General features: G+C 47.7%; 10 protein-coding genes across 10 annotated transcripts; 3 read left to right on the top strand and 7 right to left on the bottom strand.

The window, feature by feature from the left end:
* Positions 1-2,187: 2,187 nt before the first annotated feature.
* BDV27DRAFT_167011 (CinA family protein) lies at positions 2,188-2,809 on the bottom strand (the record flags this gene model as incomplete). Its single annotated transcript, XM_032074351.1, has 1 exon — positions 2,188-2,809. One exon carries the CDS (start codon positions 2,807-2,809, stop codon positions 2,258-2,260), a length of 552 nt encoding a protein of 183 aa, XP_031924391.1. The 3' UTR covers positions 2,188-2,257.
* A 915-nt stretch (positions 2,810-3,724) lies between these two features.
* BDV27DRAFT_167009 (NADH:flavin oxidoreductase/NADH oxidase) lies at positions 3,725-5,216 on the bottom strand (the record flags this gene model as incomplete). Its single annotated transcript, XM_032074350.1, has 1 exon — positions 3,725-5,216. One exon carries the CDS (start codon positions 5,214-5,216, stop codon positions 3,846-3,848), a length of 1,371 nt encoding a protein of 456 aa, XP_031924390.1. The 3' UTR covers positions 3,725-3,845.
* A 214-nt stretch (positions 5,217-5,430) lies between these two features.
* Positions 5,431-6,402, top strand: BDV27DRAFT_167007 (PaaI family thioesterase; the record flags this gene model as incomplete). The annotated part of the gene is made up of 2 exons (XM_032074349.1): positions 5,431-5,454; positions 5,695-6,402. The coding sequence occupies 2 exons, from the start codon at positions 5,431-5,433 to the stop codon at positions 6,400-6,402; spliced, it is 732 nt and encodes a 243-aa protein (XP_031924389.1).
* Positions 6,403-8,043: 1,641 nt separating this feature from the next.
* Positions 8,044-9,047, top strand: BDV27DRAFT_167004 (uncharacterized protein; the record flags this gene model as incomplete). The annotated part of the gene is made up of 3 exons (XM_032074348.1): positions 8,044-8,372; positions 8,472-8,747; positions 8,804-9,047. The coding sequence occupies 3 exons, from the start codon at positions 8,044-8,046 to the stop codon at positions 9,045-9,047; spliced, it is 849 nt and encodes a 282-aa protein (XP_031924388.1).
* Positions 9,048-11,037: 1,990 nt separating this feature from the next.
* Positions 11,038-12,482, bottom strand: BDV27DRAFT_167003 (mannosyltransferase putative-domain-containing protein; the record flags this gene model as incomplete). Its single annotated transcript, XM_032074347.1, has 2 exons — positions 11,038-11,931; positions 11,988-12,482. 2 exons carry the CDS (start codon positions 12,480-12,482, stop codon positions 11,038-11,040), a joined length of 1,389 nt encoding a protein of 462 aa, XP_031924387.1.
* Positions 12,483-13,810: 1,328 nt separating this feature from the next.
* On the bottom strand, positions 13,811-14,584 carry BDV27DRAFT_160819 (uncharacterized protein; the record flags this gene model as incomplete). The annotated part of the gene is made up of 2 exons (XM_032073106.1): positions 13,811-14,296; positions 14,384-14,584. The coding sequence occupies 2 exons, from the start codon at positions 14,582-14,584 to the stop codon at positions 13,811-13,813; spliced, it is 687 nt and encodes a 228-aa protein (XP_031924386.1).
* A 1,679-nt stretch (positions 14,585-16,263) lies between these two features.
* BDV27DRAFT_160818 (GILT family protein) lies at positions 16,264-17,127 on the bottom strand (the record flags this gene model as incomplete). Its single annotated transcript, XM_032073105.1, has 2 exons — positions 16,264-16,708; positions 16,799-17,127. The coding sequence occupies 2 exons, from the start codon at positions 17,125-17,127 to the stop codon at positions 16,264-16,266; spliced, it is 774 nt and encodes a 257-aa protein (XP_031924385.1).
* Positions 17,128-18,395: 1,268 nt separating this feature from the next.
* On the bottom strand, positions 18,396-20,365 carry BDV27DRAFT_133223 (PEX28-32 family peroxisomal membrane protein). The gene is made up of 3 exons (XM_032068038.1): positions 20,090-20,365; positions 19,885-20,022; positions 18,396-19,823 (listed from the first exon to the last, which is right to left on the bottom strand). The coding sequence occupies exons 1-3, from the start codon at positions 20,254-20,256 to the stop codon at positions 18,497-18,499; spliced, it is 1,632 nt and encodes a 543-aa protein (XP_031924384.1). The 5' UTR covers positions 20,257-20,365; the 3' UTR covers positions 18,396-18,496.
* Positions 20,366-20,995: 630 nt separating this feature from the next.
* BDV27DRAFT_133222 (uncharacterized protein) lies at positions 20,996-21,645 on the bottom strand. Its single transcript, XM_032068037.1, has 2 exons — positions 21,521-21,645; positions 20,996-21,449 (listed from the first exon to the last, which is right to left on the bottom strand). The coding sequence occupies exons 1-2, from the start codon at positions 21,581-21,583 to the stop codon at positions 21,024-21,026; spliced, it is 489 nt and encodes a 162-aa protein (XP_031924383.1). The 5' UTR covers positions 21,584-21,645; the 3' UTR covers positions 20,996-21,023.
* A 291-nt stretch (positions 21,646-21,936) lies between these two features.
* Positions 21,937-25,824, top strand: BDV27DRAFT_147912 (putative protein kinase; the record flags this gene model as incomplete). Its single annotated transcript, XM_032070831.1, has 4 exons — positions 21,937-22,327; positions 22,492-22,828; positions 22,983-23,527; positions 23,558-25,824. The coding sequence occupies 4 exons, from the start codon at positions 21,937-21,939 to the stop codon at positions 25,822-25,824; spliced, it is 3,540 nt and encodes a 1,179-aa protein (XP_031924382.1).
* Between the last annotated feature and the right edge of the window lie 230 nt (positions 25,825-26,054).

Here is a 26,054-nt window from a genome sequence, read left to right as displayed (position 1 = left end):
CCCTGAATAGACTTGTGGCCAGTTTGTTGTAGAGTGCTTGGGCTGGTAGATTATCATGCTGTGTTGTCTACCGTACACGAAGGCAGCCACTAGATCTCGCGATTTCAGCAACTGACTGGATTAAACAGCGTCCTAGACCTCTGTTGCGAACAGAAGCGTCGACAAATAAATCTTAACGTCCTGTTAGCTATATCATCTAATATTTTCCCGAGTTGAATAGCAATAGGCTGATTCCCATGATTTCAGGCACTAACAAAATGAAAGAGGTAGGGAATATCTGGAAGGTATATACTGACCATCGAGGAACATGATCTTCTCACTCCAAGTTGTTTGCTTAGGAAAGAAGTGAACAAACTCAACAACGGTGGTCTCGTCGCCCACTTCCCTCACAACCAAGCCCTGAAGTTCGTCATGCTTCTGAATGAGGCGTTCGAAAGTCTTTCTGTACTGCTCCTGGTCAAGCGAGGTTCTGTAAAAGTCAAGATACCTCTTGAATAAAATAGACCATTGATCAAAATCGGCGGTGGTCAATTCGGTAACTTTGTATTCTATGGCAGCAGCCATGGTGAGGATATGTAATCAGAATGGTTTAGAAAAGAGTTCGGAAGATGTGGGAATCGGACAGTGCAGGGAAGACACATACCAACCAGGAGTCAAAGTGCCCTGAAATATGTATCTGAACCCCGTGGGTCATACTCATACTCTCAACCCACACAGCCTGTCCCTCCCTATGACATAATGAAATCTCTCTTTTAGAAACGAATATTTCAGTCTAGTGGGTAGGCTCTTGGGCTCCGGGCTGCCGTTCTTGCGCACTATTTTTTATGCATGGCTTTCCTCTTTGTATGGACTGAGAGTTCTGATCTTATTGAGTGCGTACAGGGGATAGACCGTTGCTTCAAGGAGGGTGTATGGCTTCCTAGCTCATTCAGACCAAGTAAACTTCCTGTTAGAGTATTCGCTTCATTGATAATGTTTCCAACTCTCCTCTTAGGTTTTGACATACTGTAACAAGGGCTGTAAGGATCCAGTCCCCATCTCCTCCTTCAACCTACAACCGTATCCACTACACTGTGTTCATCCAACTTATTTTTTGCCAATGTAGAGAAATGGTGTAATTACAGCGGATTACGATGATTAGCCTTATTACTTTAGTGGCTATAAGTCGTTCTTGGACCGATCCCATTAATTACGGAATTTGGTGCGCAAATGCGATGCTAACTGTGGTTAGAGTGGCCTAACTTAACCTAGCCATACCATAGCCGGTTAGGTTAATAACAGTAGGTTAAGAGGAGTACATATATTGGAACTGGCTAAGGATTCCTCCTCGCGGAAATAATGTAAACTGAATAAAATTATCATTTCCTCAGAGTTGGTAGACTTGACCCTCTCGCAGCTATTAAAGCCAGGATTCTAGGATAGCTAGGATGTCTAAGTAGCTAACCAATCTATCAATTGTATGTATTATACAAGACTAATGTATGTCCTATTTATAGACACTTTTTATACCCTGCAACTTGTTGACCTGTATTGAATAATCTTCGGTGTCTACAGGATGGCTTTATTGTAGCAGTGTACACTATCGCCTCCCCTATTACAAGTATCTATCCTATAGCTCATATTTTACATTTTCATAGACCACAATATGTATAGAAGACCAGAATAAAATAGAGCGTGGGAGGCAGAAGGGTCCACATAGCAAGTTCAGCAGTTGTCACGACAGTTAGTTGCTATTGATCTCAGGAGTACCCACCGTCGCATAACGCGATCCTGAAGCGTTTAACTGGAAGGGGTAATTGGAGAACAAGTCAATCCGAGTCCATGTTTGGTCTTTGCAGGCATCTCATTACGAGTGAGTTACCGAATAATAGCTGTCCCAGGGCTTTTCTGAATGAGCTTAGCCCTAGGGCTCTAGAAAGAACACAAGGGTACGAATATTTGTGCCGTTTTTGTGTTCAGATGTGAGAGGTGAAGCCCCTTCTGCAGTAGGCATACTTGAGAAGCGAAGGATTAAGAACCGACAGACCGGTGTTAACATAATGGTATATTCATAAAGGCCAAAGTATCAACGGTAGTCTAGCACTGACTGAAGCCTAGTATCGACCTCCACTAGTAGTATATATACTGCCTCTCTCCATATTCCTCCCTAGTAAATATTCAGGAAATGTAACAGCATACTAGGAGTCGCTGTCGACTATGAATTGATGTACCCATGTTGGGACATGAAAGCAACGGTAGATCACGCATGAATCCTCCTCTATTTCCTCACACTACTCTGGTAAGCAAGAAGCTCCTCACGCAGTCGAGACAAGGCTTCTAGAACAGTTGCTTCGCGGATACGCTCACGAGTCCCGGGGAAATTGAAGGGACCCCAAGCTCGGCTGCCAGTGGGCGAGGCAATGCCGATGTAAACGGTGCCGACAGGCTTTCCATCTTGGGATGCAGGACCAGCAACTCCTGTTGTCCCGATTCCCCACGCTGTTAGGCTGCTGTCACAAGTTGTGGCTTTGCGAGCGCCTTCGGCCATTTGTGTTGCGACGTTGGGGTCGATTACGCCCATCGTAGCGATCAGGTCTTGATCCACGCCCAGGAGTTGGTGCTTGAGAGATGTTGCATATGACACGACTCCACCCCGGAATACTGCACTTGAGCCTGGAACAGAGGTGAGTGCTGCCATCACACCACCTGCGGTTAGGGATTCAGCGACTCCAAGTGTCTGCTCGGCCTGGACAAGCATCTGAATGACGTCGGCAGCTATGTCAAGGAGTGTCTCAGTGCTTCGCTGTGTGTACACTGGATCGGAAACCATTATGGGCTATATGATAAAGAGTCCAGAAGAATGATTTGGATGCCGGGATAATTTTGAAGGTGTTATTATGGAGAAGACCCGTCTCTTGATATACTACCACAAGAGCTTGGGACATGGGGGAATTTAACAGATACGGAATCAGTCAGTAATTTAGATGCCTGTAGAACTGCAGAGCCGCTTCAAACACGTAGATAGACAATAATAATAGAAGGCCACAGTGTTCTCTTCGTACAGATCCCAAGGCTGCACCTATTGCTGTACAGAAATAAGAGCCTCAAGTAGCGAAGGTTTACTCTGATTGGAACAAGCATAACAAGCTTTCTAATAGTAAACTCTCTTTTTATTAGTTGGTGCCAACCAATGGATACAAGCCTACATGTTGGCCTGGCTGGGTGAAGGTTTGCACGATTGCGAGGCAGTGCTGCCTAAAAGTCTTTTCTTGCTAAAATCGGCGTTGCTCCCTTACCCATACCAGTAGCGCTAAAGCAAACAGGTGTTTTCTAATTTCTTTCATTTTTCTTTTTGTTTTCTCTTCTCGAATGCACAGGCAACTGCAAATAGACCATACTCTGTAGTGCACAACCTTAGCGAAGTAATAGTTCGATTCGAAGACTGCAGACTTCTTGTAGTTCAGAGTCAAAGCAAGGACGGGGCAGTGGCTTGTCAAGCGCCGCCGCTTCGCAAATGATAGGTAAGGCCTTATTTGAAACAAGTCCCACAGTTGTTATGTAGTTGGAAATTGTTGGTTCTTCTACTTGTGGGGTCTTCATTACTTTACTATCTAACCAAGGTGAGAACCCGCGTAAGAGTGCAAGAGCCTATGTCTTATACTTCCCGGGTCTCCTTGGTCTACGCGAAATATATTCGTATCGATCGGTGTGGACCGGTGAGCAAGTGCAAATTATTGGAAATCACTGGTGCACAAACAGCCTAGTTGATAATCCCTTGAGATCTATCACTAGCTATACATAGCGTGTCCATAGCTAACCTTTCATGTTATAGTTAATTCCGTTCTGGAAATCCGACCAGTGCTGCCTCAAAGACGAGGGAACCGAACCCTCAGATATTGGCTCGGCCATGCGACATCCACGCCCAGCTTCCACGCTACTCGCAGAACCCACTCTGGCTCTCTTAAAAACTGCCTGCCGATGAACAGAAGATCTGCCGAGGGCTCTTTCCCATCTTTTGCATCCGTCACATCTTCAGCGTCCTTCGCTTCTTGAGATAGCAGTTTGTCTGCCTCAACAAGGTCTCGTGCCTGCTCTGCCTCCGTGATCATGCCAACGGCACCAATCAGGAGTTGCACGCCAGACTGTTTCAACTCCTTGCGAATTCGAGCGGCGATCTTTGTCTGGTAGTCCTTGGTTCGGAACGAGCTGACTGTCTGCGTCGGGTGATTGCCGCCACTGCTCACGTCAAGCAGGTCAACGCCAGCCTCTGGGAGAAGTTTTGCCAACCTGATCGTATCCTCCACGGTCCAGGTGCCGTACTTCTTACCAACCTCCGTGTCCTCCAGCCATTCAGTTGAGCTAACCCGGAGAAATAATGGCATCTCCGCAGGAATTTCCTTCCTAATCGAATCTATGATCTCCAGAAGCAAGCGCGCCCGGTTCTCAAAGCTACCCCCATAAGAATCTGTCCTATGGTTTGACACCGGACTCAAGAACTCGTTGATAAGATATCCATGCGCCGCGTGAATCTCAATAACATCTGCACCCGCCTGCACAGCCCTCTTCGCTGCCTTAGCCCAGTCGCCTACCAGCTGCTTGATCTCGTCATGAGTAAGAGCTCGGGGCGGCCAGTAGCCGCCTTCCTCCTGTAGACCAAGGCCATCCCATGTCTGCTCAATTCCCCCAGACGGCCCAACAACATCGTCCGGCCAGCCATACTGATCCTTCCCCACGCGCAAGCTTGCCTTCCTGTGCTCTGTGCTCCCTGCCACCCATGGAGCCGCTGTACTGGATTTACGCCCCGCATGCGCCAGCTGAATACCAGCCAGAGCGCCCTGAGATTTCACAAAATCAAAAACCCGCTTAAGACCCGGGATTTGCGCATCATCCCAGAGGCCTGGGCAATACGGTGAAATTCGGCCATTTGGCTGGACACCTGTCGCTTCGACAAAGACTAGGGCGGCACCCTTTAGCGCAAAGTGCCCGAGAGTTGCGATATGGTAGTCTGTCAATGCGCCAATAGAGGGGCCCTCGGGCGCAGTTGAGAATTGACACATAGGAGCCACGACTATGCGGTTGCGGAGCGTGACATCACGGATTTTGAGTGGAGTGAAGAGTGTAGGTGTCGAGGCATCGAGGGTAACAGGGGACCCAGGGGACTGGCGATGCTGGGGCGTGAAATAGCCAATGTTGGGTGCGGGCACATTGAGCCCTTGGAGGCCTGGGGGTGACACCATGTCTATTTCAGGATTCATTCCAATGAGGTTGAAATCGCAGCAACCTCAACACAGGAATTGGACTGTCGAAGGCCAACTCACTCTATACCTTAAGCTAGTGCTAGAGCCACTTTAGGGCTTCGGAAAACCAAGCCAAATGGAACCCTTTTAAAGGCCGGAAAAGAAATACTAAAGCCGAGGATGGGCAACTGGTCACTAAATTTGACAATTAGTAATGATTGGTAAGCAATCGCACAAAGTTATGCAATAATTATAACTGCCGGTCTCTCAACTTAAAGAAATTCTGGGACTATACGGAGTACTCATGGACCACCGACACGATTCAGGATAGAAGATTTTCTTGGGTCCACAAATACCGAGGTTCCTTGTTTGGAAACCGAGGTATGCCGAATTTATTGAACCAGCATGTAGAACTCTTAAGACTAACCCACCACCTACTTCCCGCATTGCCCAAAAAACGAGAGTGGCTATTCCGCAGGGAAATTTGCCAAACAAGATGAGGGCTTCTGGCGCGAAGGGTGGGAGATTGGACAATCTCCAGCAGTTCCTTGAGACACACCCCACATCTATTCAAGCCCTAGACCATTTTGCTGCCATTCCATGGATCAACAAGTTCCTGACCAACCCAGCCTACAAGGCAATTCCAACATATGGTCGTGTTCGAAAATCAGACAACACTGAGGACTGGTTCTTTGCCCAAACCACCAACAGCCCAACCACAATCCCACACTTCCTGACATTGCAACGAAAAGATTTCTGTCCGCTACCAGAAAGTCCAAGGGGGACAATATCTCTCAGCGCAGGCCCGCGGACGACACCGTACCGCGCCCCAGAATACCCAGATTGTATTACGTTCCTTGACTTAGGGTCTCCCGGGCTGGACGGACACTCTGGGATACTCCATGGTGGGATGGCCGGAGCTATTTTGGACGAGACTTTGGGTCTCACGGTCTCACTACACTTGGCCTCGCATCCTAAACGCGGGTTGTCAGGGATGACTGCAAGTTTACATGTTACCTACCGGGCACCGGTGTTGACACCGAGCACTGTGGTTGTTCGCACCTGGGTTGAGGTACGTGAGGGGCGCAAGTGGGTGTGTAGAGGGCAGATTGTGGATGGGGATGATGTGGTTCTGACGGAGGGAGAGGCTCTGTTCGTCACTGGAGTGCAGAGTGCTACCTTGTAAGAACGCCTTCTGCCTTTTGCATTATAGAGCATCTCGGGGCCCTGGTGGTCATAGATGTAAGGCCAATTTCCCATATCATTCGTATAACTCCTAGCATGTAATAAAATCCTGTCTTCTACTGTGGGTTGTCGTTGAGTTGAATGCATATGTTTCAACATACTAATGCCTGACTTCGGAAAACAGGGCAGACACGGGAGTTCAAGGTTGTTTTCATGATGCTCTTCTTGCATAAAGGCCAAGCTTGCTCTTTCGGTGTTCCGGATGCCGGACTACCTATACTTGCGAATTTTTCAAGATATCTCCTCTCCCGACCTGACCCGCTGCCTTACTTTATTTTAATGACCCTCTTTCTTTTTAGGCTCTCTAGGAGCGCAGATATCACACTTTTAATGTTGCAATTTTCATATAGTGGATTTACAATCATCTCACTGAGCTGGCAGCTTCAGTTGTAACGGTACAGGCATGAGCGGTATTGAATACCTTTTGGGAAGTGTACTTTGATACTTGGCGTCTCCGAGCCGCGAGTTATACATTCTTATATAGGCCCACTTCAATAGACCCAAGGATTCGCATGGCTTGCAAGACATATCGACAATATGGGGTCTACAATGGAAAGCTGGTGTCTGTGTTGAACAAGGACTATGTTGAACCCTCCGGGTTATGCCAATTAACATCACCATAGTGTGTCAGATATTTTGCCTTCTTCTTTACACCCTGAGCCTCTCTGTCAATCTCAGACAATCTATTTTGCTTAAAATGATAGAGGACCCCACAAACACTGCCTGTTTCAGAATGTAAAGGGGGTAATTGTAAAGGAGTCGGTTTATTTATTTTTTTTTGTTGAGACATTCTGCTTTATTACAGACATTCGGCAACTAGGAATGAAACCACATTATTTGTTTACTGGCACAAGCTGTCTGTTGAGTGAATCTAATGGTGGTCCATGCATTGTAACGTGCAGGCAAATCATTAAGGTAAGACGAGGGGTGGGTTTGTTCTTGCGCTCAGGTCTTTTCTTTACCGAAGACACCCAACATGGTTCCATGACGGTATACCAAACTTGATTCTTTATTTATAAGATCTATATCTTATAAGAGCTATAACATATCTTGGGATCCTAGCTTAGGTATAACTATTCTATTATAATTTAGAGGGATAAAAGTATTTAATAGTTACTCATACTATATTTATATAAACGATAGAAGAAGGGCTTGATAAAAATCTAGGAAAGGTCATGAATATTAAACCTTTAAGTAGTATTATATATATCTTCGAATGAAGTATATATAGAAGAAGGTAGTATTTTATATCAAGCAAAGTCGAATTTTGTAATATCCAGAGCCTGAAAACAATGCTTTCTTAAGACACCAATTACTACGGTGTTTCTCTGCGTAGCACAATTTCGAGGAAGCCTCAATGCCAGAGGGCGAGATCATGGACACAAAAAAGGATTGTCTAAACTCTAGATACGGGACGGTATTGAAAATTCTTAGCGGCAACTACAGGGTTTGCAAAAACCTATGTAACCCAGCATCCACAACTATATAAAGTCCCTTCATCCCACAACATCCAACCTCGATTGGATCTCGGTTCGCGCACCCCCAAAAGCTTCATCGTGCTGTTACATATTATCTCCACAAGATGGCGAACACACTCGAGGAATATGTCCGATTGGAGACCCTCTGGGACAAAGCAATCCAGTCTCCCGCGGACATTTCGCTTGAGGAAAAACACCAAATGCTGGAATGGCCGCCCCTCGCGGTGATGCAGGCCAACTCCCAAAAATATCTCGGTCAATCAGTCGAAGATTTATTCCGCAAAGCTGTCACAGACCCGCATTCTCTAACCTGTCCAGAATGCCTGCTAATCAAAGATGATTTTAACATTCTTGACCTCATGGACCAAACCAAGTATGAGAGAAATCGGTGGCAATGGATGCTGGGACGGCCCGATCTTCAAGCTAAAAGAGAGTAGGCTCTTGCTGCAGTTCTTTCACCGACAGAGTCCAAGGCTCTTCAAAATTTGGAAGACGTATCTTACCTTATTCAGAAAGCGCATTACAAGGCGAGGGAGGAGAAGCGCAGACACGGGAGGCCGAGGCATTTGCCGCAAGAATGGATCCAGAATGTTATCGATCAGGGAGAAGACAAAAGCTGGGGTTATGTATGGTATCATCGTAAGGGACAGAAAGGCTGGGAAGAATTCCAGCATCAATTTAGGGATATTCTGACAACACAGATGTTTGCGGTTGTCGGCTGGGACGAGATTGAAGATTCCAAAGTGGCCGAATTTGTCGAATTTGAAGCTGGAGACTCAGAAGAGCGAGAACTAGCTTTTCTCAGGGAGTAAGTCGGGTGCAAAACTACCATCTTTTTGATATGATGTTGACCTTATGATAAAGGGATTTCCGAAATCGCCGTAGCAGAGACGGGCTCTGGCCTGGAATTCTCTCGAATGTCTTTTTCCCGGTGGCGGATGAGGCTCGCGTATCGTATAGTCAATGGAGACAACACAGCTTTGCCTGGGCAATTGACCCGGATTGGTCTCGGTCGGTTGCCGATGAAGACGGTTACGATGGACGGCTGAAGATAAGTGCAACCCAAATCTACTTCCGTTTCTACGATTTATGTCGACAAAGAAATTGACGCTCGAGGACATCTGGCGTGACTTTCATGAAGTCAACAAAGCACAGACATACGTACCAGGGCCGCTTCCTGCTTGGCATTTCACAAACTTAGACAAACATGTATGGCCTGATTTTTGAATGGTCTTCGAAATATCGGTTTTTCCCAGGATTACATCCCGTAACCTGTTCCTATTGTCTTTATCTTTATAATTCTCCTAGGGCCATTGGTATTTTTCTCTATGGCAGACGGACTCCATAGTCTAACATATCCCGAAAATGGCTAACGGAAGCTTTTAAGGATTGTTGGAATAGAAATTAAGCTTGAATTTTGCATCCCGCCTTTCCAGAGTACTTACTCTTTACTCTTAGTGCGACTATTGGCTTCCCATTCTCTCCTTAGTCTGTTCTCTCGCAGTCTCAAGAGGATGATGGTAGTTGCATGTAAACAAATCCAGACTCATCGAAACAGACACAAACTGCGACTCTCTCTCGGAGACGTCTTAATCCACCAAGAACTGCCCAGCTAGGCGCAGTGTTTTGATCTGGAGCAGCGTTTTTTACCTGCTCCCACAAGCAGATCAGCTTCTCAATGCACCCGTTGACCCATATGCCAACCCATTCGGACAACCTTTCCACGGCATGACCCTTGAAATCTCCTCAGAGTACAGAAGCACTAAACTACCTTTGACCAAAGACATCGTTGACAGCTCTTTGGAAAGACTCCACTCGTACGTAAGGTAGCTGCGTTATATGTGTCTGTGGTGACGATTGACACCTTGGTGGTTCAGGTACTTGAACACGAGATAACCCTGGGGATGAACAAATAATGTCTGGAAAATACAAGGTGTAAAGAAGGATGTGACTACAGGAAGTATGTACCATTCGCAATTCTGTACAAATTCAACTTGCTATGACCTATTTAAGTTTTTTTGGTAATATAGAAGCTATATGTATGCACGAATAGGTTTCTTATAGGCATCTTATTCCCCAGGTACTTCCACTTTATTACCCACTAGAGCCAATTCCCCGCCGGGGCCAAAGCCATGAACCAGACCACAGATCCACTTTATTAAAAAGCCACGAGTCAATCAAAAGAACAACAGGCCTGACGTTGTGAAGTAGATCGAGTTGAATGGCCTTCGGCCTTGATCAAATGGGCCACTTCTCTATGATGTTGTTAACAGTATTCATTCAACGTTACCACCATCATATTCAACCAGACTGAGTGGCTCATCTTTAGTTAGGGTTTTTATCAGCGGCCCGGCTGATCCCCACAATTCAGGTTTATACTAAGTTAAGGTTTGTGGAAGCAGTTGCTTGGCGCACACAACATCTCGGAAGCATGGCATAAAACAAACCAAGTAATAATTGGATCTAGCAGACCCAGACTAATGTTTTCATGATGTCCCAAGAGTATTCCACTGATTTTAAACTGTCCTCGACTGGCCACAGTGTAAATAGTCAATGGCCTGCTATATGGTGGAAGCCTCTTAATGAAAAAGTTGTGGTCCTAAAGTCTATAGGGTTACAGTGGCCATACCCGGCTCCATTATCGAAACACCCATTTATCTGCTTGTGATTGTCATAGAAGAATTCCACCTTATTTTCGACATCTCTTTGTTTTATACCCTGAATACCATGATACAAGCCGTACACTCTAGATTAGAATGCGACTAGGCTCTACCTCGGTCTAAGCAGACAAAATTCCAGACGGGTTGGAACCATAGGGAGCTTTGATGTCTTGGTCACCGAAGTTCGGACCGATATCTGTCAATCATATCAAGATATTGGTGGTATAAGGTATTTGGTCAAACGCACAGTGGAATATTCGCTTCCTCTTTTTTTTCCTTTCCCTGGTGTTGTTGGTGAATATCTTGGTGTGACCCTCAAGATGAGCTACTAGATTAGATTGTATATTGCAAACAATCACACCATGTATACAGAGTAAGTGTCACGGATATTATTTTGGACGAGAAGTTTGAGATAAGTTTATATCACTATCTGAATGTTCAGTCATCAGTAAATGTCGGCATTACGATATCCGGATTTTCGAAAACAGCTTTCCAGTGCATCCGGACACCATCACAAAGTTCACTTTTAGACTTCCAGGTCTCAAAAGCCGACTCCATAGTGCATGTTACAGACATAGTCTCCTCCCAGAATCTCTGCTCAGCATCATACCCCAGCCGCCTCATAGCCTCGGGTGGATAAGTCCACAATCTCGTAGGATTTCCATCAAACCCACGCAGCTTCTCCCACAGTAATTCCTTTCCCGGGTCAAATTTCGGAGCACCGGCATGAATAAAGAAGACACCAGGTGGCTTCGCAACGGAAGGATCCCGGACTCGCCATTTCCCTTGGCTCGTCAGATTGTAGTCCTGAATCGGATCCGCTTGGACGTATCCTGCATTAATTGCGACCTGCGAATCCCAGGGAGTAACATTTCCGATATCCACAACAGTCTCACTAACGGCATAGAAGCTTTGATTGAGGGCAGTCGCGGCGTGAAGTAAGGTTTCTTTGTCGCCTGCGCCGGGTGCGCCCTGACTGAGTAGAGAGTAATAGCAGTTCGGTCCGTAGGAATTATAATACGCGGCGAGGAGTAAACTAGGAAAATGCGTTAGTTTGGAAACAAGCATTATCCCGGCTTCGGTGGCTTGTCGTGTTGTGGAAGATGGTTCAGGCTGACGGGAAATGTTGAAATATACTGGGGCGGCTGTATTGGCCCAGAAGTCTGGCCAGGTGACCAGGCCGGAAGATGTGAAAGGTTCAGATTCGAGTAGCACTGTTGGGCCATGGAGATGGACGCAGTCCGCATCTAGCCATATAAGCTTCTCAAATGAAGAAAACAGTACGGCGAAAGACTTGATCTGGAACCCCTCTATCGGTGGGATGCTCTCGGTCTGCCAGTATCTCAGAAAGCATCAAGGATTTTGCCCCCAGCTTGGGCAGAAATCACCTCGCAAATATGTACTTCATACTCCGTTTGATCCTTCATGAAGAGTCCTACTGGTAACATCGATCCAGTCCGACGCAGCAACGAAAGAGACACCACAAAAGTAGGCAAATATGAGCCTCCGGCCGATGACACTATGCCTACTGTTCCCGGAACAAAAGCATTCCCAACGTTCAAGTTGCGGGTAGCCTGAACAAAGCCATCGTGAGCAGCTTGCATGGGCTGTAAGAGTTCATCTACATTAGTGAGGAGGCTTCGACGAGGGGTCTCATGTATTGCGTCGAATCGTGGGAGGCCTGGGCTGCCGTTCTGGGTCGGTTCAGGACAGTCGGGTGCATATTTCTCTAATGCGGGATGTAAATGCTGCCAGAGGTGAGATTGCGTATCTTGCAAGGAAGCAACCAGATTCGAAGGCTCCTTATGCCAGACATAATATGCGCTAAAGAGGCAGAAGGTGGTGAGAAAAGCCGCAACGATGGTTCTGCGGCGGGCTAACATTCCGTCAAAGAAGCTGTGGCATGGGTAGAACGCAAGAGAGACGTGACCAGAAAGAGAGCAATTATAAGGAGGCTTAAGTGACAGGGGACATATTATGTCGCACACACTAAGGTTGGCTAACAAGGATCTACTCCGCTCCCCTTGGCTGATCGCCCGGCCCCTTTTTTGTTCCTGATAGGGCTCAGTCTGATACACTCGGAAGGAACACTACTATCCTAGTCGCTAGAGGTACTAGTTAGCACTGCTTCCACAGGGTTACGCGTCTATCAGGTATCATCATAATAACAGCCTGCTACTTTGCAATCAATAATTGCTGAACCCGACCCGACACGGTTTCCACCCATTTGGACTTCTGACTGTGTCCATATAGATCATAAGGAATATCTCCCGAGCTAGCCTTGTCAGAACATTTACTACTCCGGACCAAACTCAAGTCTATATCAACACTTCCTGAGGACGCTGTAGCGTAAGACGCGAGGGGCAGACTGGGGATGCCAGATAATCTAGAGTTAATCTCTTTTCTAGGGCGGTTTTGCCAGTTGGTTTTATGATTCCTCTATCTATGCCTATAAACCCCATGCCACAACGCAGTAGGGTCTGTGGCCACTTGTGTGTAACGAAAAGCCATGTAATGAAATCAACGCTTACAGCGTTCGCTGCCTATTTGATCTCCCTGCTCTAGAGCAAGCCGACTGTATAATCTGCCCCACGGTCTAGCGCGGAGGGGGCACCTGTGCTACGGCAAGATGTTGAGATGTGCGGGTTGACGGTGCGTCGCAAGGCATTCTACCCTAGACCTATCTGGGCCTAACATGTCTACCATATAAGAAATATAGTCCGCCAAACATCAATGAGCTTCTCTGGGCCGGTGGACCATTTCTAACTACGGATATAATTTGTTTTGTTGGGTATGCCTGCGGGACGCTAACTCCATGTATGCGGGCCACACCTCTGAAGTTACCCTAACTCACAGATTTACATATAGAATCTGGGGACCTGTGAAATTGACGCCGAAAATAACTGCTTTTGAGGCTAAAAACACCTGCCTTTCCACCTATAGGCTATAATATGATTCTGACACATATGGGCTGGGAAAATAGAACCGACGATGTATCTTTTCAGTAAGGGGAAACCTGCTCCAGGGCAAGTCCAGTCTCAATCATCACTTCACAAGCTTGTCCAAATGCATTTTAAGGGGTCTCAATAGTAGCATTCGATATCTACCACTAACTGAGGAAAGGGGGCCCTCCATCCTTCTCTTTCTACTGTTCCCTCCCCCTCTTGCCAAGTCTTCTCATAAGCCTGTTCTCCATCCTCGGGAGGAAATTCTACAGCTCCTCATGGCCAGCTGCCGGCTTGTTCGGCTTCGGCTTCTCCAACGTACCATCTTCATTGATACATGGCACCTTTTCCACAATCAATGGCTGACAGTACCGGGGGTTGGCTTTGAACCCAATACCCGGGTTCGCAGCGGGACATATCGGGACCAGAACCTTCACGTCGCCCCGTAGACAAATGCCACAGGTATCACCACACCACGGCCGCGCCGAAAAGCGTACCGCACTGGCTGCATTGTCCGACGTCGCAAAGCGCCACAGTGCCCCGGATACCATCCAGAACAGCTTACCGGTGGAGTCACCCGTCGTACCGAGCTGGTCGTTGATCACGAAGGTGTCGCTTGCGGCCAGCTCGCTGCCCTTGGAACAGTCAGCGGTTGCCTTGCAGATGCGGAATTGGTAGACGTCACCATAGTAGCCACCCCAGACATAGTCATTGCCGGTATGTCGTCGGGCGAGGGCTTTGCCTTCGGGGTTCTTGAGCCGGTAACATCAGCCATATTCGAGGCCGAGGGTGTCTCCGTTGGGGTCGGGGCAAATACTTTCAGCACAGTTGGTATTCACAGTGGGTTTGGCCGCGTTGTTGCCGTTGCCAGTGTTGGGTCCTTGCCCACAGTTGTTATTGTTGCCCTGGCATTGAGACACGCAGCCAGGAGGGCACTTGCCATTGCCGTTGAGGTTGTTTCCCCCATTGCCTCCATTGCCTCCTCCTCCTCCGCCACATTTCCCAGGACAAGGACTCGGCTTCGGCGGATCCAAGCACATATCCCCATCAAACCCTACCGACGCAGCCGGGCAGCACGACCCGCGCCCTGACTTCTCATCGAAGAAATACACATGCCGATCTTGCTCACACTAATCTATCCGGTTGCAGCATGGACCAGTATCAACGTCACCAGTACCAGCCGAGCTGGTCGTCCTAACTTCGCGAGTGGTATTCCACCAGCACAGATCCTCAGCTTGAACATAGCGGAGAAGTATACCCCGATCTATATTCTTAACCCGCTCCGAATGAAACCCGGCCGGGCCCCATAGTTCAAGAGGCAACCCTGTGGGTTCTTCCGATGATAGTGCAAGTCTGTAACGTAAGTAGGAATGAAATTGGTCTAGTTTAAGAGGTAATCTTATAGGTCCTTTGAACTTTCTATGCTACTGCACCGTAAGTAGGAATGCCGAGCACGATCTGCTAAAGGATTAGTAGTTCATGAAGGGGCCCCCGAAGGACAGGGCGCCTCTGGTGGGCTGATAGTCAGCAAGTGAGATCTGCATAGCAGCTCTCCGAGACCCACTTCTCGTTTATTTAGAGCTAACGACTCCAATCGTTTGGACGTCACATTTCTCAACCATTGCAGGTCCCTGGATCGTACGTGCCCTGGACAGGAAAGTTGTCCAGAGATCTCTGCGAAACTCCCTCATCAAATTGTCATACTCGATGGTCGAATGGATCCGGCTAAGGATTGCATCAATGGAAGATGCTCTGCCTTTCCGCGTTGTCTCGTTTTATTTTTTTTGCTATCGGTTTCCGAGTAAGTACTTACCCTGACTCATGCATATACTATACAAAGCTATTATCTACGTAGGAGACGGTGGTTAGGGGGCGTTTTCTTGAAGCAATAGTTAATAAAATCGAATTTCCCATACCACGTAGAATATTTAGGTAAATAAACAAACTGTATATTCACAAAATCGGTCTGCTGAATCAAGTTTATATTAGATGTGTTGTACCAAAAGAGAAAGATATCCCCACTCCATCACCATCCGCAATAATATACTCCAAGTATCCGTGCACGGTCTCGGCTACCCTCTAACTGGATACGTACTTGGACTTGGTGCGCAAAAGGACCGAGAGTTTTACCAAGCTCCACAGCCCACTACAGTATTTCAGCTCGCCATTATACCTATAGTTCTACTAAAAACGGACGATGATCCTCACCAGATGATGACACACATCATCTAACTGCCGGTATATGCCGGGTATAGATAAATCTACTATATAATAAAACAGGGGGAAATGTTATCAGCTCTATAGCCGGCTATGTCAAGCCGGCTAAAGAAACCTGGAAGTACAGACAAGATAAGGACGCAGCCGCGCTTTTCGAGTGAAAGAAAAAAAGTTTTGAGAGAGGCTGAGTGAAGGCTAGATAGACAGATAAAACGATTAGCCCCGACCGAGTGAGTATAGAATATAGAAGGTAGAGTTAGGAAGGAAGAAGAAATTAGGGGGAAAGTGCTTAGAATAACGAGGGGAGAATTATTATATATACTCGGGAGGACAAGAGCGGTAATTACAGTATCAGAAATTGGGTGACTATACCAAAAGCAGCAAAAGCAGCAAAAGCTAACTGAAACAGGTCCATTTTCAGGTTACAAGACCAATCCTTACCCATTAGTATCTGGCAACCGTTTCTCTTCTCCTAGCAGTTCATCACTTCAGTACTAGCTAGCTACAGGTATCTAGTGCTGTCCTCCCCATCCTCAGACAACTTCCTAATCTCCTCGACCAGATTCTCAACAACACCACGACCAGGCGGGCACTTCCATTCATAGTTGTCCCGGCTGCACCACACGTTATCGTCCACACGAACAGTGCAACTTGCATTTGCATTCACAGCAACGCTACGCTCAACGCTGCTAATCAAAAGCTCCAGGCCTTCTTCACGGTTCGCACAATCACTGATTTGCTGATAATCAATGTTATGCTCCTGCGCACACTCCTTGATCAATCCCTCGTCCGGAACCCGCTCATAGTCCGATAGCACGCAGGTATTGAAATCCAGGGCATCGCCGATAGAGTCTGCGTGTTTCTCAGAACAAACGAGCAACTTGTTGCCTTTACATTCGTTCATGCCGTGTTGGCAGGTTACCTCTCTTCTTGGTTTTTCCCAGACTCTAATGATTGGGGGGTTAGGATTACGGAAGTGTACTCTGGCCGGGGGTAAAAGGGCCTGTTGATGATTGTCGTTTGGGGCTTTGACTCACTCTCCGACGTAGCTAATTCTAAAATCCACCTTATCCTCCACTTGCCAATATGCAGGGGCTACGAGCTTCTGTAAACAGTCCCGGGCGTCGGGGCATCGGCTCTCGATGTGTACTTCGAAGGGAACTTTGCGTGTCGCGGCGTAGGAGCTTCCGTGGGTGTACCCAGTTTGTCTGGCATCGGCGAAGCCGAAAGAAGAAAAGCAGATCCCGGCTAATACAAGGCATGGGGCAATGACACAGTATTGGAGCAACGAGTGCAGCCTGGACACCTGAGTCTGGGAGTGTGTGGGACTCGATGTGATTGAGCTTTCATTCGACTGCTTCTCCATTGTGAACGCTATCTGACTTAAAGAAACGAGAGGAAGAGTAGAATGAAAGAGAGTCAGCTCTTGTACTCGACTTCAGTGACGCTAGACTGTGCTCCTTCTGACGAAACTTATGCAGAAGGGTTGATATGGCAGTGAAGGAAAGAATTGTATCATTCCGGTCTGCCCAACCTACATTCCTCTCGGCCCGCTTTTCCGCGAAGAATGCTATCCATATTGTCACAGATGGCTGGAGAATCTTTACGGCACATTCAATTGAGATCTCTCAGAAGTATTGACTATACAGCACCGTATTGAGACATTTGAGCATATCACGAACGTTGATAATTCTTCCAAATTGGCCACTCAGACCAAAGTCATAGGTCGGAGTTGAAGGCACATCTTTGAGCATCTTGTTTGCTAGACCCTATGATATCTTGTCGCTTTTGATCCACATCCCAAATCCTTGTATGGGTGAAACTAATTCTCCTGGTGGTCAGTCGGCAGTCATCTTGATGATTTTCAAGCGATATCTATCGATAGCTTCGAAATCTTTGGAATAGAACGATCCTCAGTGGGTGTCTCTTCCATAGTTCGATTTGAGTTCTGGGTTCAGAAAGCCTTGTGGATAGTTGTTATGCCCATGAGAAGGCTGAACGTTATATCAGAGGCTTCACTTCCAGCATGGTATAATAGGAACTGATTTGGAATCAGCCACACTTTTTTTTCTAATAGGCTGGTTATGTTATTCCAATCATCTCCACGGAATCTACCGCGTTGGTCAATATATTCGAGCACCATGAGTGAAATCGAGCCATCGACCAGTGCTTCCTTTCTCGAACCAAAGCTTAGAATTTCCGATAAGGTGGTCAAGGTATGTACAATAACATGGTCCAGATCTCGTTCGCCAAACATCCCGTGACGGTGTACGAGCAACTACTACTACTACTACTACTACTACTACTACTACTACTAGTGGTGTATTTACAAAGAGCTTTGGCTAGTGATATCTCACACACCTGAACCCACTATATACATGGAGATCTCAAGGATTTGGGAGCCTGATCTATAGGGTTTCTAGGATTGATAGTGTTGGCCTCATACTGTATATAGTTGTGGATAACGGGTAAGTGAATATCTACGTATTATATACATACTGTTGTTAGTTGGTTGGGCAGCATAGTTTAGCTCTCAAACGGGGTGTACCTTTAATATACCCTCTCGTAAGCCATACTACTGAGTTATTTGGTAAGGTGGTTATCGATACTATTGTTATATATCTCGCGTTCCGGATGGACTCTGCGCATATCGGTATTATTCATAAAGGAGGAAAAGCATTATTTACAGCAATCAACTCACGTTCAACAGCTAAAGATTATGCATAATTTCAGCATCAATCCCTGTCTTCACTGGCCGTATTTGCCTTATCACTTTCTGTTGGCATACTCGTCCTGTGTACGATTCGTACCCATCGTCGTCTTCTCCATTCCCCCATTACTGATGGTCCAGTACCTCCCTTCTCCTCATAATCCTGAGACACCCGTCCCTTTCCTTTCCGTTTTACCTTCTTGATTTCTCCCTTTGCGGATGATTTCAAGTCGGAGTCAAACTCCTCATAACCTAAGGCAGCATTTACCCCGCTACTATCCCGGTATGAAGCAGCAGATGGGAGGTCCCAAACCCAGCCCCCAATTTCGTCATTAGCCGCGCTTTCCTCGGAGACACTTTCTGAAACTTCAAAGCCGACACCTGTAATCATTCGTTCAACGACCCACTCACGGCAATCTAGGTCAAGTTCCCACTTCTTGCTTTTCCAAGCCCAGCCAGAAGGCGGCTGAACATCCTCGAAGAACCGACAGCCTTTGGGGCGGTCTCCAGCAATACGCAATGGGGACAGTGGGTCATATGGCATGGGGCTGAAAATGAAGTGGTCCCACTGTGAGTCGGAATAAGGGGCCAGAGAGCGATATTGGATTTCGAAGATCTCCACCTCACGTTCTTCGGGATACGTGTCGAGGGAGATATCCGCTAATGACCTTAATGAAGACATGGTTGCGGAGGGAGAAGATGGCAGGGATACCCCTAGGAAGTCCATTGTATCCTTCTTGCCATTGTTAGGCTTTGTGGGAGATTTCCCAGCCGGTTCATTCGCAAGGTCGCCTGCAATATTTTGGAATAGCTCCTGAAGGCTGGGGTGGCTGGACAGAATGGCAGCATTGCCACCCACAAGGAGTATATACCTCCACGGAAGGAGGTGCGCAGTCAGGAACAGCAGAGCTGTAATGATTGTACAGACCAGAAAGACGACTGACGACACCTTTTCGTTGGAGAAGTTTGTTAGAGGTGCGAATACAGAAACCGTTGCGTCGTGTACGTCAGAGAAATCGGCCATGCAGTTCTGCAAGTCCCGCATATTCCGAAAGAAATCCTTAGATGTCTCTGGTGCCGGCTTGATGGTCTTAGCTGGTGCAAGTGCTGGACCTTGATATGAATAATAAGGAGTGATACTGGATGTTGATGTTGATGGAGGTGGAGGATGGCGTGCCAGGAAGGCGGGGACCATCACAAACAGTAAGATAGAAGCGATGGGTATAATTACGAGGAGATGAGGGTCTAGGCAGACAAAAGAGTAGACGAAGAGAAAAGAGAAAGTATGGGAAGACTTTCTCCAGGTGAGCAAACGCTCCACGCGCGTTTGAAACGAGAATACAATCCCAATTCTACCAATTATTTCAGTCTGTGCTCGTGTCCAGACCACGCGCCCGGATTCATGATACATACCTTGCATTGAATCTGCGGAAGTTATTAGCCATCAGGGGCAGACTGAAGGCCGGCCGTTTGGGGTCCACAGGCCGCTTGTCGCCCACGACCACAGAGTCGTCGTTGACATCTTCTGCTGGGATTACTTGCTGCAAGAGTCTTTTTACGAGTCAGCGAAAAAAGCCCGTACAGATCAGAAGCTCAAGAAGATCCAGTGAGGGCATACTTGGCGAAGAGTTTGTCTTGCAAGGACCGACCAGCACCCGAGGCGGATCGCTGATGTCCAGTAGAAGGTTTAGAATCTCTTGAATCATCCCTTTGTTTCCCCACGGAGATTACAGGGACAGGCTCGTCGCGGTTGACGATAGCGTCCGGAGTATATTCTTCTTCCATGACAGATTCAACTACCAGAGGAGATCGATAGTAAGCAAAGACATTTCCGACAGCGGACAATAGCAGTAGATGAAAGCCGCTCGGCTGTTTGCAAGCGGAAGCACATGCATCACATTACTAGAAGGCGGAGAGCCGAGTTCGTATCAGCGCCTCTGTTGAACATTAGCTTATCGGGGGTGGGTATGATCATGACAATACCAACCTCACGGTTATTTTACCAACGGGATACTGCCTTGGTATTGCCCGGTATGTATTAAACTACGTGGGTTGGTAACGGGCAGCCTTACCTTGGGTAGACCTTAGGTAATACTAATATAACCTTAGTGAACCAACACTCAACATTGTTTGTGCTGTTTGCAGGCATGCAACTGGGTCACTCTTGCAGCGAAAAGGAGTAGGGGGTTTTTGGCGATGGTTGTTTAGAGGTTAATCCTTAGTTGGGGCTTGTTATGTTTACAGGTAATTTCTTCCAGGACTCCACCAGGATTTCAACTTCTCTTCTTTCTATTCTTTTTTTGCTATTTTCCTAATAATTGTCTTTATTCTTTTTGCACCTGGCAGGTCCTGGCAGGTTTCAAGCTGAGGAATAATTATTTAGATTTGTTGATTAAAGAAATTGTTTCTTGGCTCCTTCCATCTCGTTGCTTTGTTCTACCGGTTGCTTATATACGAACCCGTAACTTTCTTTCCCTACCGCCAAAAAGTCCATCACAACTGCTGCCCCAGGCAGATTCATCGACATCGCTGCCGCGCCGATATTTATTCTTTCAGGAGAACTTGGAACGAGATTGGGCAGCGATCAACTTTTTTCCCCGAAGGTCTTTTTCCACTTCGGATTCCCCCTCTATACTCTGGAACAGAGACTGCTGTTCTTGACCCCCGCAATGGACCGCTAACCACCGTTGATGGGTCGCGCGACATTGTTGGTCAAGGCACTCCTTTGTTTGAGAGACAGAGAAGTCGTTTACTCCAAAATCCCATAGCGATTGGGATTCCACATCGAATTTATCGCCATTCAGCCACCAGTTTCTTGCCCTAAGGGCATCCCTATCACGTTCGGGGTCGACACAGTCGGGAGAGTCTGAGGATGCCGGAAAAGCTGCCGGCCCAGCCATATTTAGGGAAGGGGCAGTCGCGTAAGGTTCAATCGAGGTCGTCGAGTCCATCTCGAAATGAAGACTCAGGCTCAGGAGGTAAGATCACCCGGCGCGATGGAAATATTCTCATTGCAGCTGGCCACTAACGTCTTTTCGTTGTACTGCAGCAGAAGGCCCCCCACGCAGACGGTTGCAAAAACACGCCTCAACACCATTTCTCTCAGAAGCATCCTATTCGTCAACCGAAGCAAGGGTATCAAACCCAAATGTGACAAGCAGGAGGAGGTTCTCTATTCGTGATCAGAAGGTACCGCAAGGCCCGCGACCGCAGGAGCCTGCCCGAAGAAGGTAGACGGAGCTTTCTCTCTTCATTTTCCCCATTCGCTTTCGTGCCCTTGCTACTTCCCCAAACGCATCCCCGCCAGGCCCAATGCTCTGGATTATTGGTATGTTGGATGATTCTGATCCATATCGTTATAGCAATCAACCCGGGTCGTTCTTCCACTCCGTTAACTCGTCAATCGATTCCATGAATGATTCGACAGAGAGTAACAATCTCCCTGCTAGCCTGCGATCCACCAGCATGGGCAATCTCTTGAAAACAGACCTTAACCAGACTCCACCCGAAAACGCAGAATTCCTCACGCCCGTCAATTTCGACGACTTCCACAACAGCATAATGACGGAATCAAGTCTCAATCAGTTTCCCTTGCCCCGAAACGGGGGCACTGCTTCAGGCCTTCCTCCAATTAATTACGCCCCGAATAAGAGTGACGAGAACGGGATGTCTAGACGGTTGAGGAGCAACTCTATTAGGAGGAAAAGTGTGACCATTAACAACCCTCCGAGCGACTCGGTGCCCTCCCGACCGCCGACATTGGCTACAGCTGCTCGGAGTCGTCGTCCAAGTCTCGCCCAACCGTCAAATGCAAACAACGCTGCTCCACGAACTTCGCGTAAATCCATAGGACAAGGTTCGATTCCCTCTGCGAGGCGACAAAGTTTGTCGAGTAGGAAAGCTAGTGCCGACGCAAGCCACAACTTTCTCCATCCACGCACGCAAAATCTGGAATCCATGCCAAATGATGCAACGAGACTGCCAACCAGTGCGCGAAATATCAAAGCTAAATCCCTACAGCCTCCGTCGAGGGAACCTCGCGAAGCCTTTCTGACGACCTCTGGATCTGCGGATCATTCCAGATCTTCGTCAACCAATGCCGTCCGAACGCCAGTCAAGAATGCACAAGCACCGCTTACGACCCCATCTTCTACATCAAAGAGGGTTTCTGTAATGCCTCCGCACGCGACAGGCCTAGGGGCTCGTACCATAAGTCCGACGGATGCACGACGGCTGAAGCGTATGTCCACGGCACCTCAGGCGCCTCCTTTGCCTTATACACCTCCGACTCAGACCGATTCATTACCTGTCCGTCCTCGCTCATGCGCCCCGTCGCCGTGTTATATTCCTCGGAAGAGTGTGACTCCTTCCTCCAACAGAACTACCCCTGATCCATCCCGTAAATTATATAGCTCTGGATTATCTTTGTCGTCGGCCACGAGCCATAACTCGGCAAGAAACTCCGGAGGATCATTACAAACCCGGCTTGCTCAGGCTGCATCGTCTTCCAGGCTCCCTACACCTAAACCTCGTGTAGAGCACGCTGTGGCAGCAGACGAGGAAGTACCTCCTGTTCCTGCTATTCCTAAAGCCTACGAGTCTCCAAAGGGGGAGGCCGAGCAACCAAATTGTACAGCTCCTCGCAAATCGCACATTCCGGTGGATATTGCTGTTTTGAAGGGCAAGTCGGACACAGAGTCGGACACAAACCCTGCAGCTAGTGCAACTGAAGACGATACAATGGATCTACGTACCAAACGAGCGTTGAAGACTCCAGAAGCCAAGCACAAGCCAACCGCTAGCTTAGGCAAAAGGAACCTTCAGCCACTGAAATTGCCGCCATTGAATTTGTTACCTTTGGGTACACCAATGACTAACAAGATCCAAGCCATGAAAGACCGAGAGGACGATGCGAAATCACATACGCCAACGGGTCAGGTTGTCGCGAAGACTCCGAGTACCCCTCTTACTGCCTCGAAAGCTAACTTCTTCACTGTCGAAGACGACGCTGTACCACGCACACAAGCGAGGAGCAGCACTGCACATTTTGTTGTGAGTACGTCCTCGGGTGCTACATTGAGGACAGCCAGCAGCTCCAGCGCATTAGCATCTTTCGAAAACACTCCAGGTGGGCAAAGGACAAATTCGCCTTATGTTTCGTACTCGCTTCCGAAGAGCAATAGTGATGTCAATAATCTCCGCCAAAAGGCTAGTGCGGATTACTCTTCCAGAGTGTCACAGTCTCACAAGTTGACGGGTCCACGCCCTCAAACCCAATCATCTGCTTTCTCTTCCAATGCAGAGACGATCAGCCAAATTTCTACCCCGTCTGATCCCGACAACAACAGCACTTCTGGGTCCTCTCTCAGAAATAAGATTACAATAACCCGCCACAGGAGCAATTCCCGGCCTCAACAGGTAACGGACGCAAACACAGACCCCACTAAGCTCGAACCCATGCCGCCACCTAGGCTTCCGGCGTCTGCAACCTGGAATAATCTATCAACGGCGAAGAACACAAGTCCCACGCTGAAACCAAGCTATTTTAAGTCAAAGCGACAAGTCTCTGTGTCCAACGCAGCAGATTCACCAATACGGAAACCCAGTTTCAGCAGCGAACAGAGTCTTGCTTTAGAGCACAGCATCTCTAACGAGTCGCGTCATAGTGATGTCTCATCCCACCGTTCTGCATCATCAATCCTCTCCCCTGTACACAGGATCCTCAACTCTGCGAAGTCGAACGCTGCCGCTAACTCCGCAACTTCCGATCCAAACATCGACCCCGATATTCAGGTTGCTGACGATGAGATGCGGAAACTTAATGGCAGGCGAAAGGATTTCGAAAGCGCGGCGAAGGAGTTAGATGAACTGCGCCGCAAAGCTGGGCCAAAGGAGCGTGTCAGCCCAGCTCAGGCTCTCAAAATGGCGAATCTCAATATCTTTGAGCGTGGTGAAATTATTGACTTTAAAGATATCTTTTTCTGCGGGACTCAACATGCAAAGAAACATGTCGGTGATTTGAATGCACAGGCCGCGAATTTTGGCTACGATGATGATCGGGGTGATTACAATATTGTCATTGGGGATCACTTAGCCTACCGATACGAAGTCATCGACGTTTTGGGTAAGGGAAGCTTTGGTCAAGTTTTGAGATGTGTTGATCACAAAACGGGCGGGTTAGTCGCTGTAAAAATCATCCGCAACAAGAAGAGATTCCACCAGCAAGCCTTAATTGAGGTTAATCTGCTTCAAAAGCTCAAGGAGTGGGATCCTCATCGTCGGCACAGCGTGGTCAATTTCACACAAAGCTTCTACTTCAGGGGTCACCTCTGCATATCTACGGAGCTGCTCGGGATGAATTTATATGAGTTCATAAAAGCACACGACTTCAAAGGCTTCTCTGTCAAGCTCATTCGCCGTTTTACGAAACAGATTTTGAGTACATTGGTCCTTCTCCACACGAAGAAAGTCATCCACTGCGATCTCAAACCGGAGAACATTCTCCTTGTACACCCAATGAGTTCCGAGATCAGAGTGATCGACTTTGGCTCTAGCTGTTTTGAGAACGAGAAGGTGTACACCTATATCCAGAGTCGCTTTTATCGCTCACCAGAAGTCATTCTTGGCATGTCATACGGCATGCCCATTGACATGTGGAGTCTGGGATGTATTCTAGCTGAGTTGTACACGGGATATCCCATCTTCCCGGGAGAGAATGAACAAGAGCAACTTGCCTGTATCATGGAGGTTTTCGGCCCTCCAGAGAAACACTTGATTGAGAAGAGTACACGGAAGAAGCTCTTCTTTGATTCCTTGGGCAAACCGAGATTAACGGTCTCCTCAAAAGGTCGACGTCGGCGTCCAAGTTCGAAGGAGCTCAGGCAGGTCCTGAAATGCGACGACGAGGCTTTCCTCGACTTCATCTCCCGCTGCCTTCGTTGGGACCCGTCTCGCCGTCTTAGCCCGCATGATGCTCTCAGACATGAATTCCTAACAGGGCTCAAAATGCCCTCGCGGCCCAGGACATATACAGCGAGCCTGAATTCCCCAGCCAAGCGAGGGAATACTCTATCAACCCCGTCGTCAGGTCGCCCTCTTCCAGAACCACCTGGCACGACTCTCAAGCATGGCACCTTTCTTCGTAGCCGAGATGTCTCAGGTAGCTCTCCCGTCAAGCCGATAGCCGGAAAGCGCCACTCAACTGTGAGTGGTGTACAACCGTCCACCCCCAAACGAAGTACCACTACTTCTACAACGACTCCTGGGTCAGCATTGCCTCGCGTTGCTGGTAGGAGCATCAGTGGAAAACCAGACCTTGCAACAGCGGCGGCAGCGACCAGCCTGGTGAGTTAAATACTCTACCAAAATCAGCGTATGGACTGCTAACCTTCATTAGAGAACTAAGTAAGGCCGAGTGCTCACTTCCTATTCTTCTTTTTCGTTTGTCTGTTTCCTTTTGCTCTTCTTTTCATTGCATCTTTGTAATAATAATTGTTTGACTTTTTAAGTTGCATAAAGAGGTCGGGAATGTTTGCGGTTTTGTACCCCTTTGATGATTCAAACTGCGCCGATAGAGGTGGACG

This window comes from Aspergillus caelatus, assembly GCF_009193585.1.
Source record: "Aspergillus caelatus strain CBS 763.97 unplaced genomic scaffold BDV27scaffold_178, whole genome shotgun sequence".
Lineage (NCBI taxonomy): Eukaryota > Fungi > Ascomycota > Eurotiomycetes > Eurotiales > Aspergillaceae > Aspergillus > Aspergillus caelatus.
This window is presented reverse-complemented; position numbering and strand designations above follow the sequence as displayed.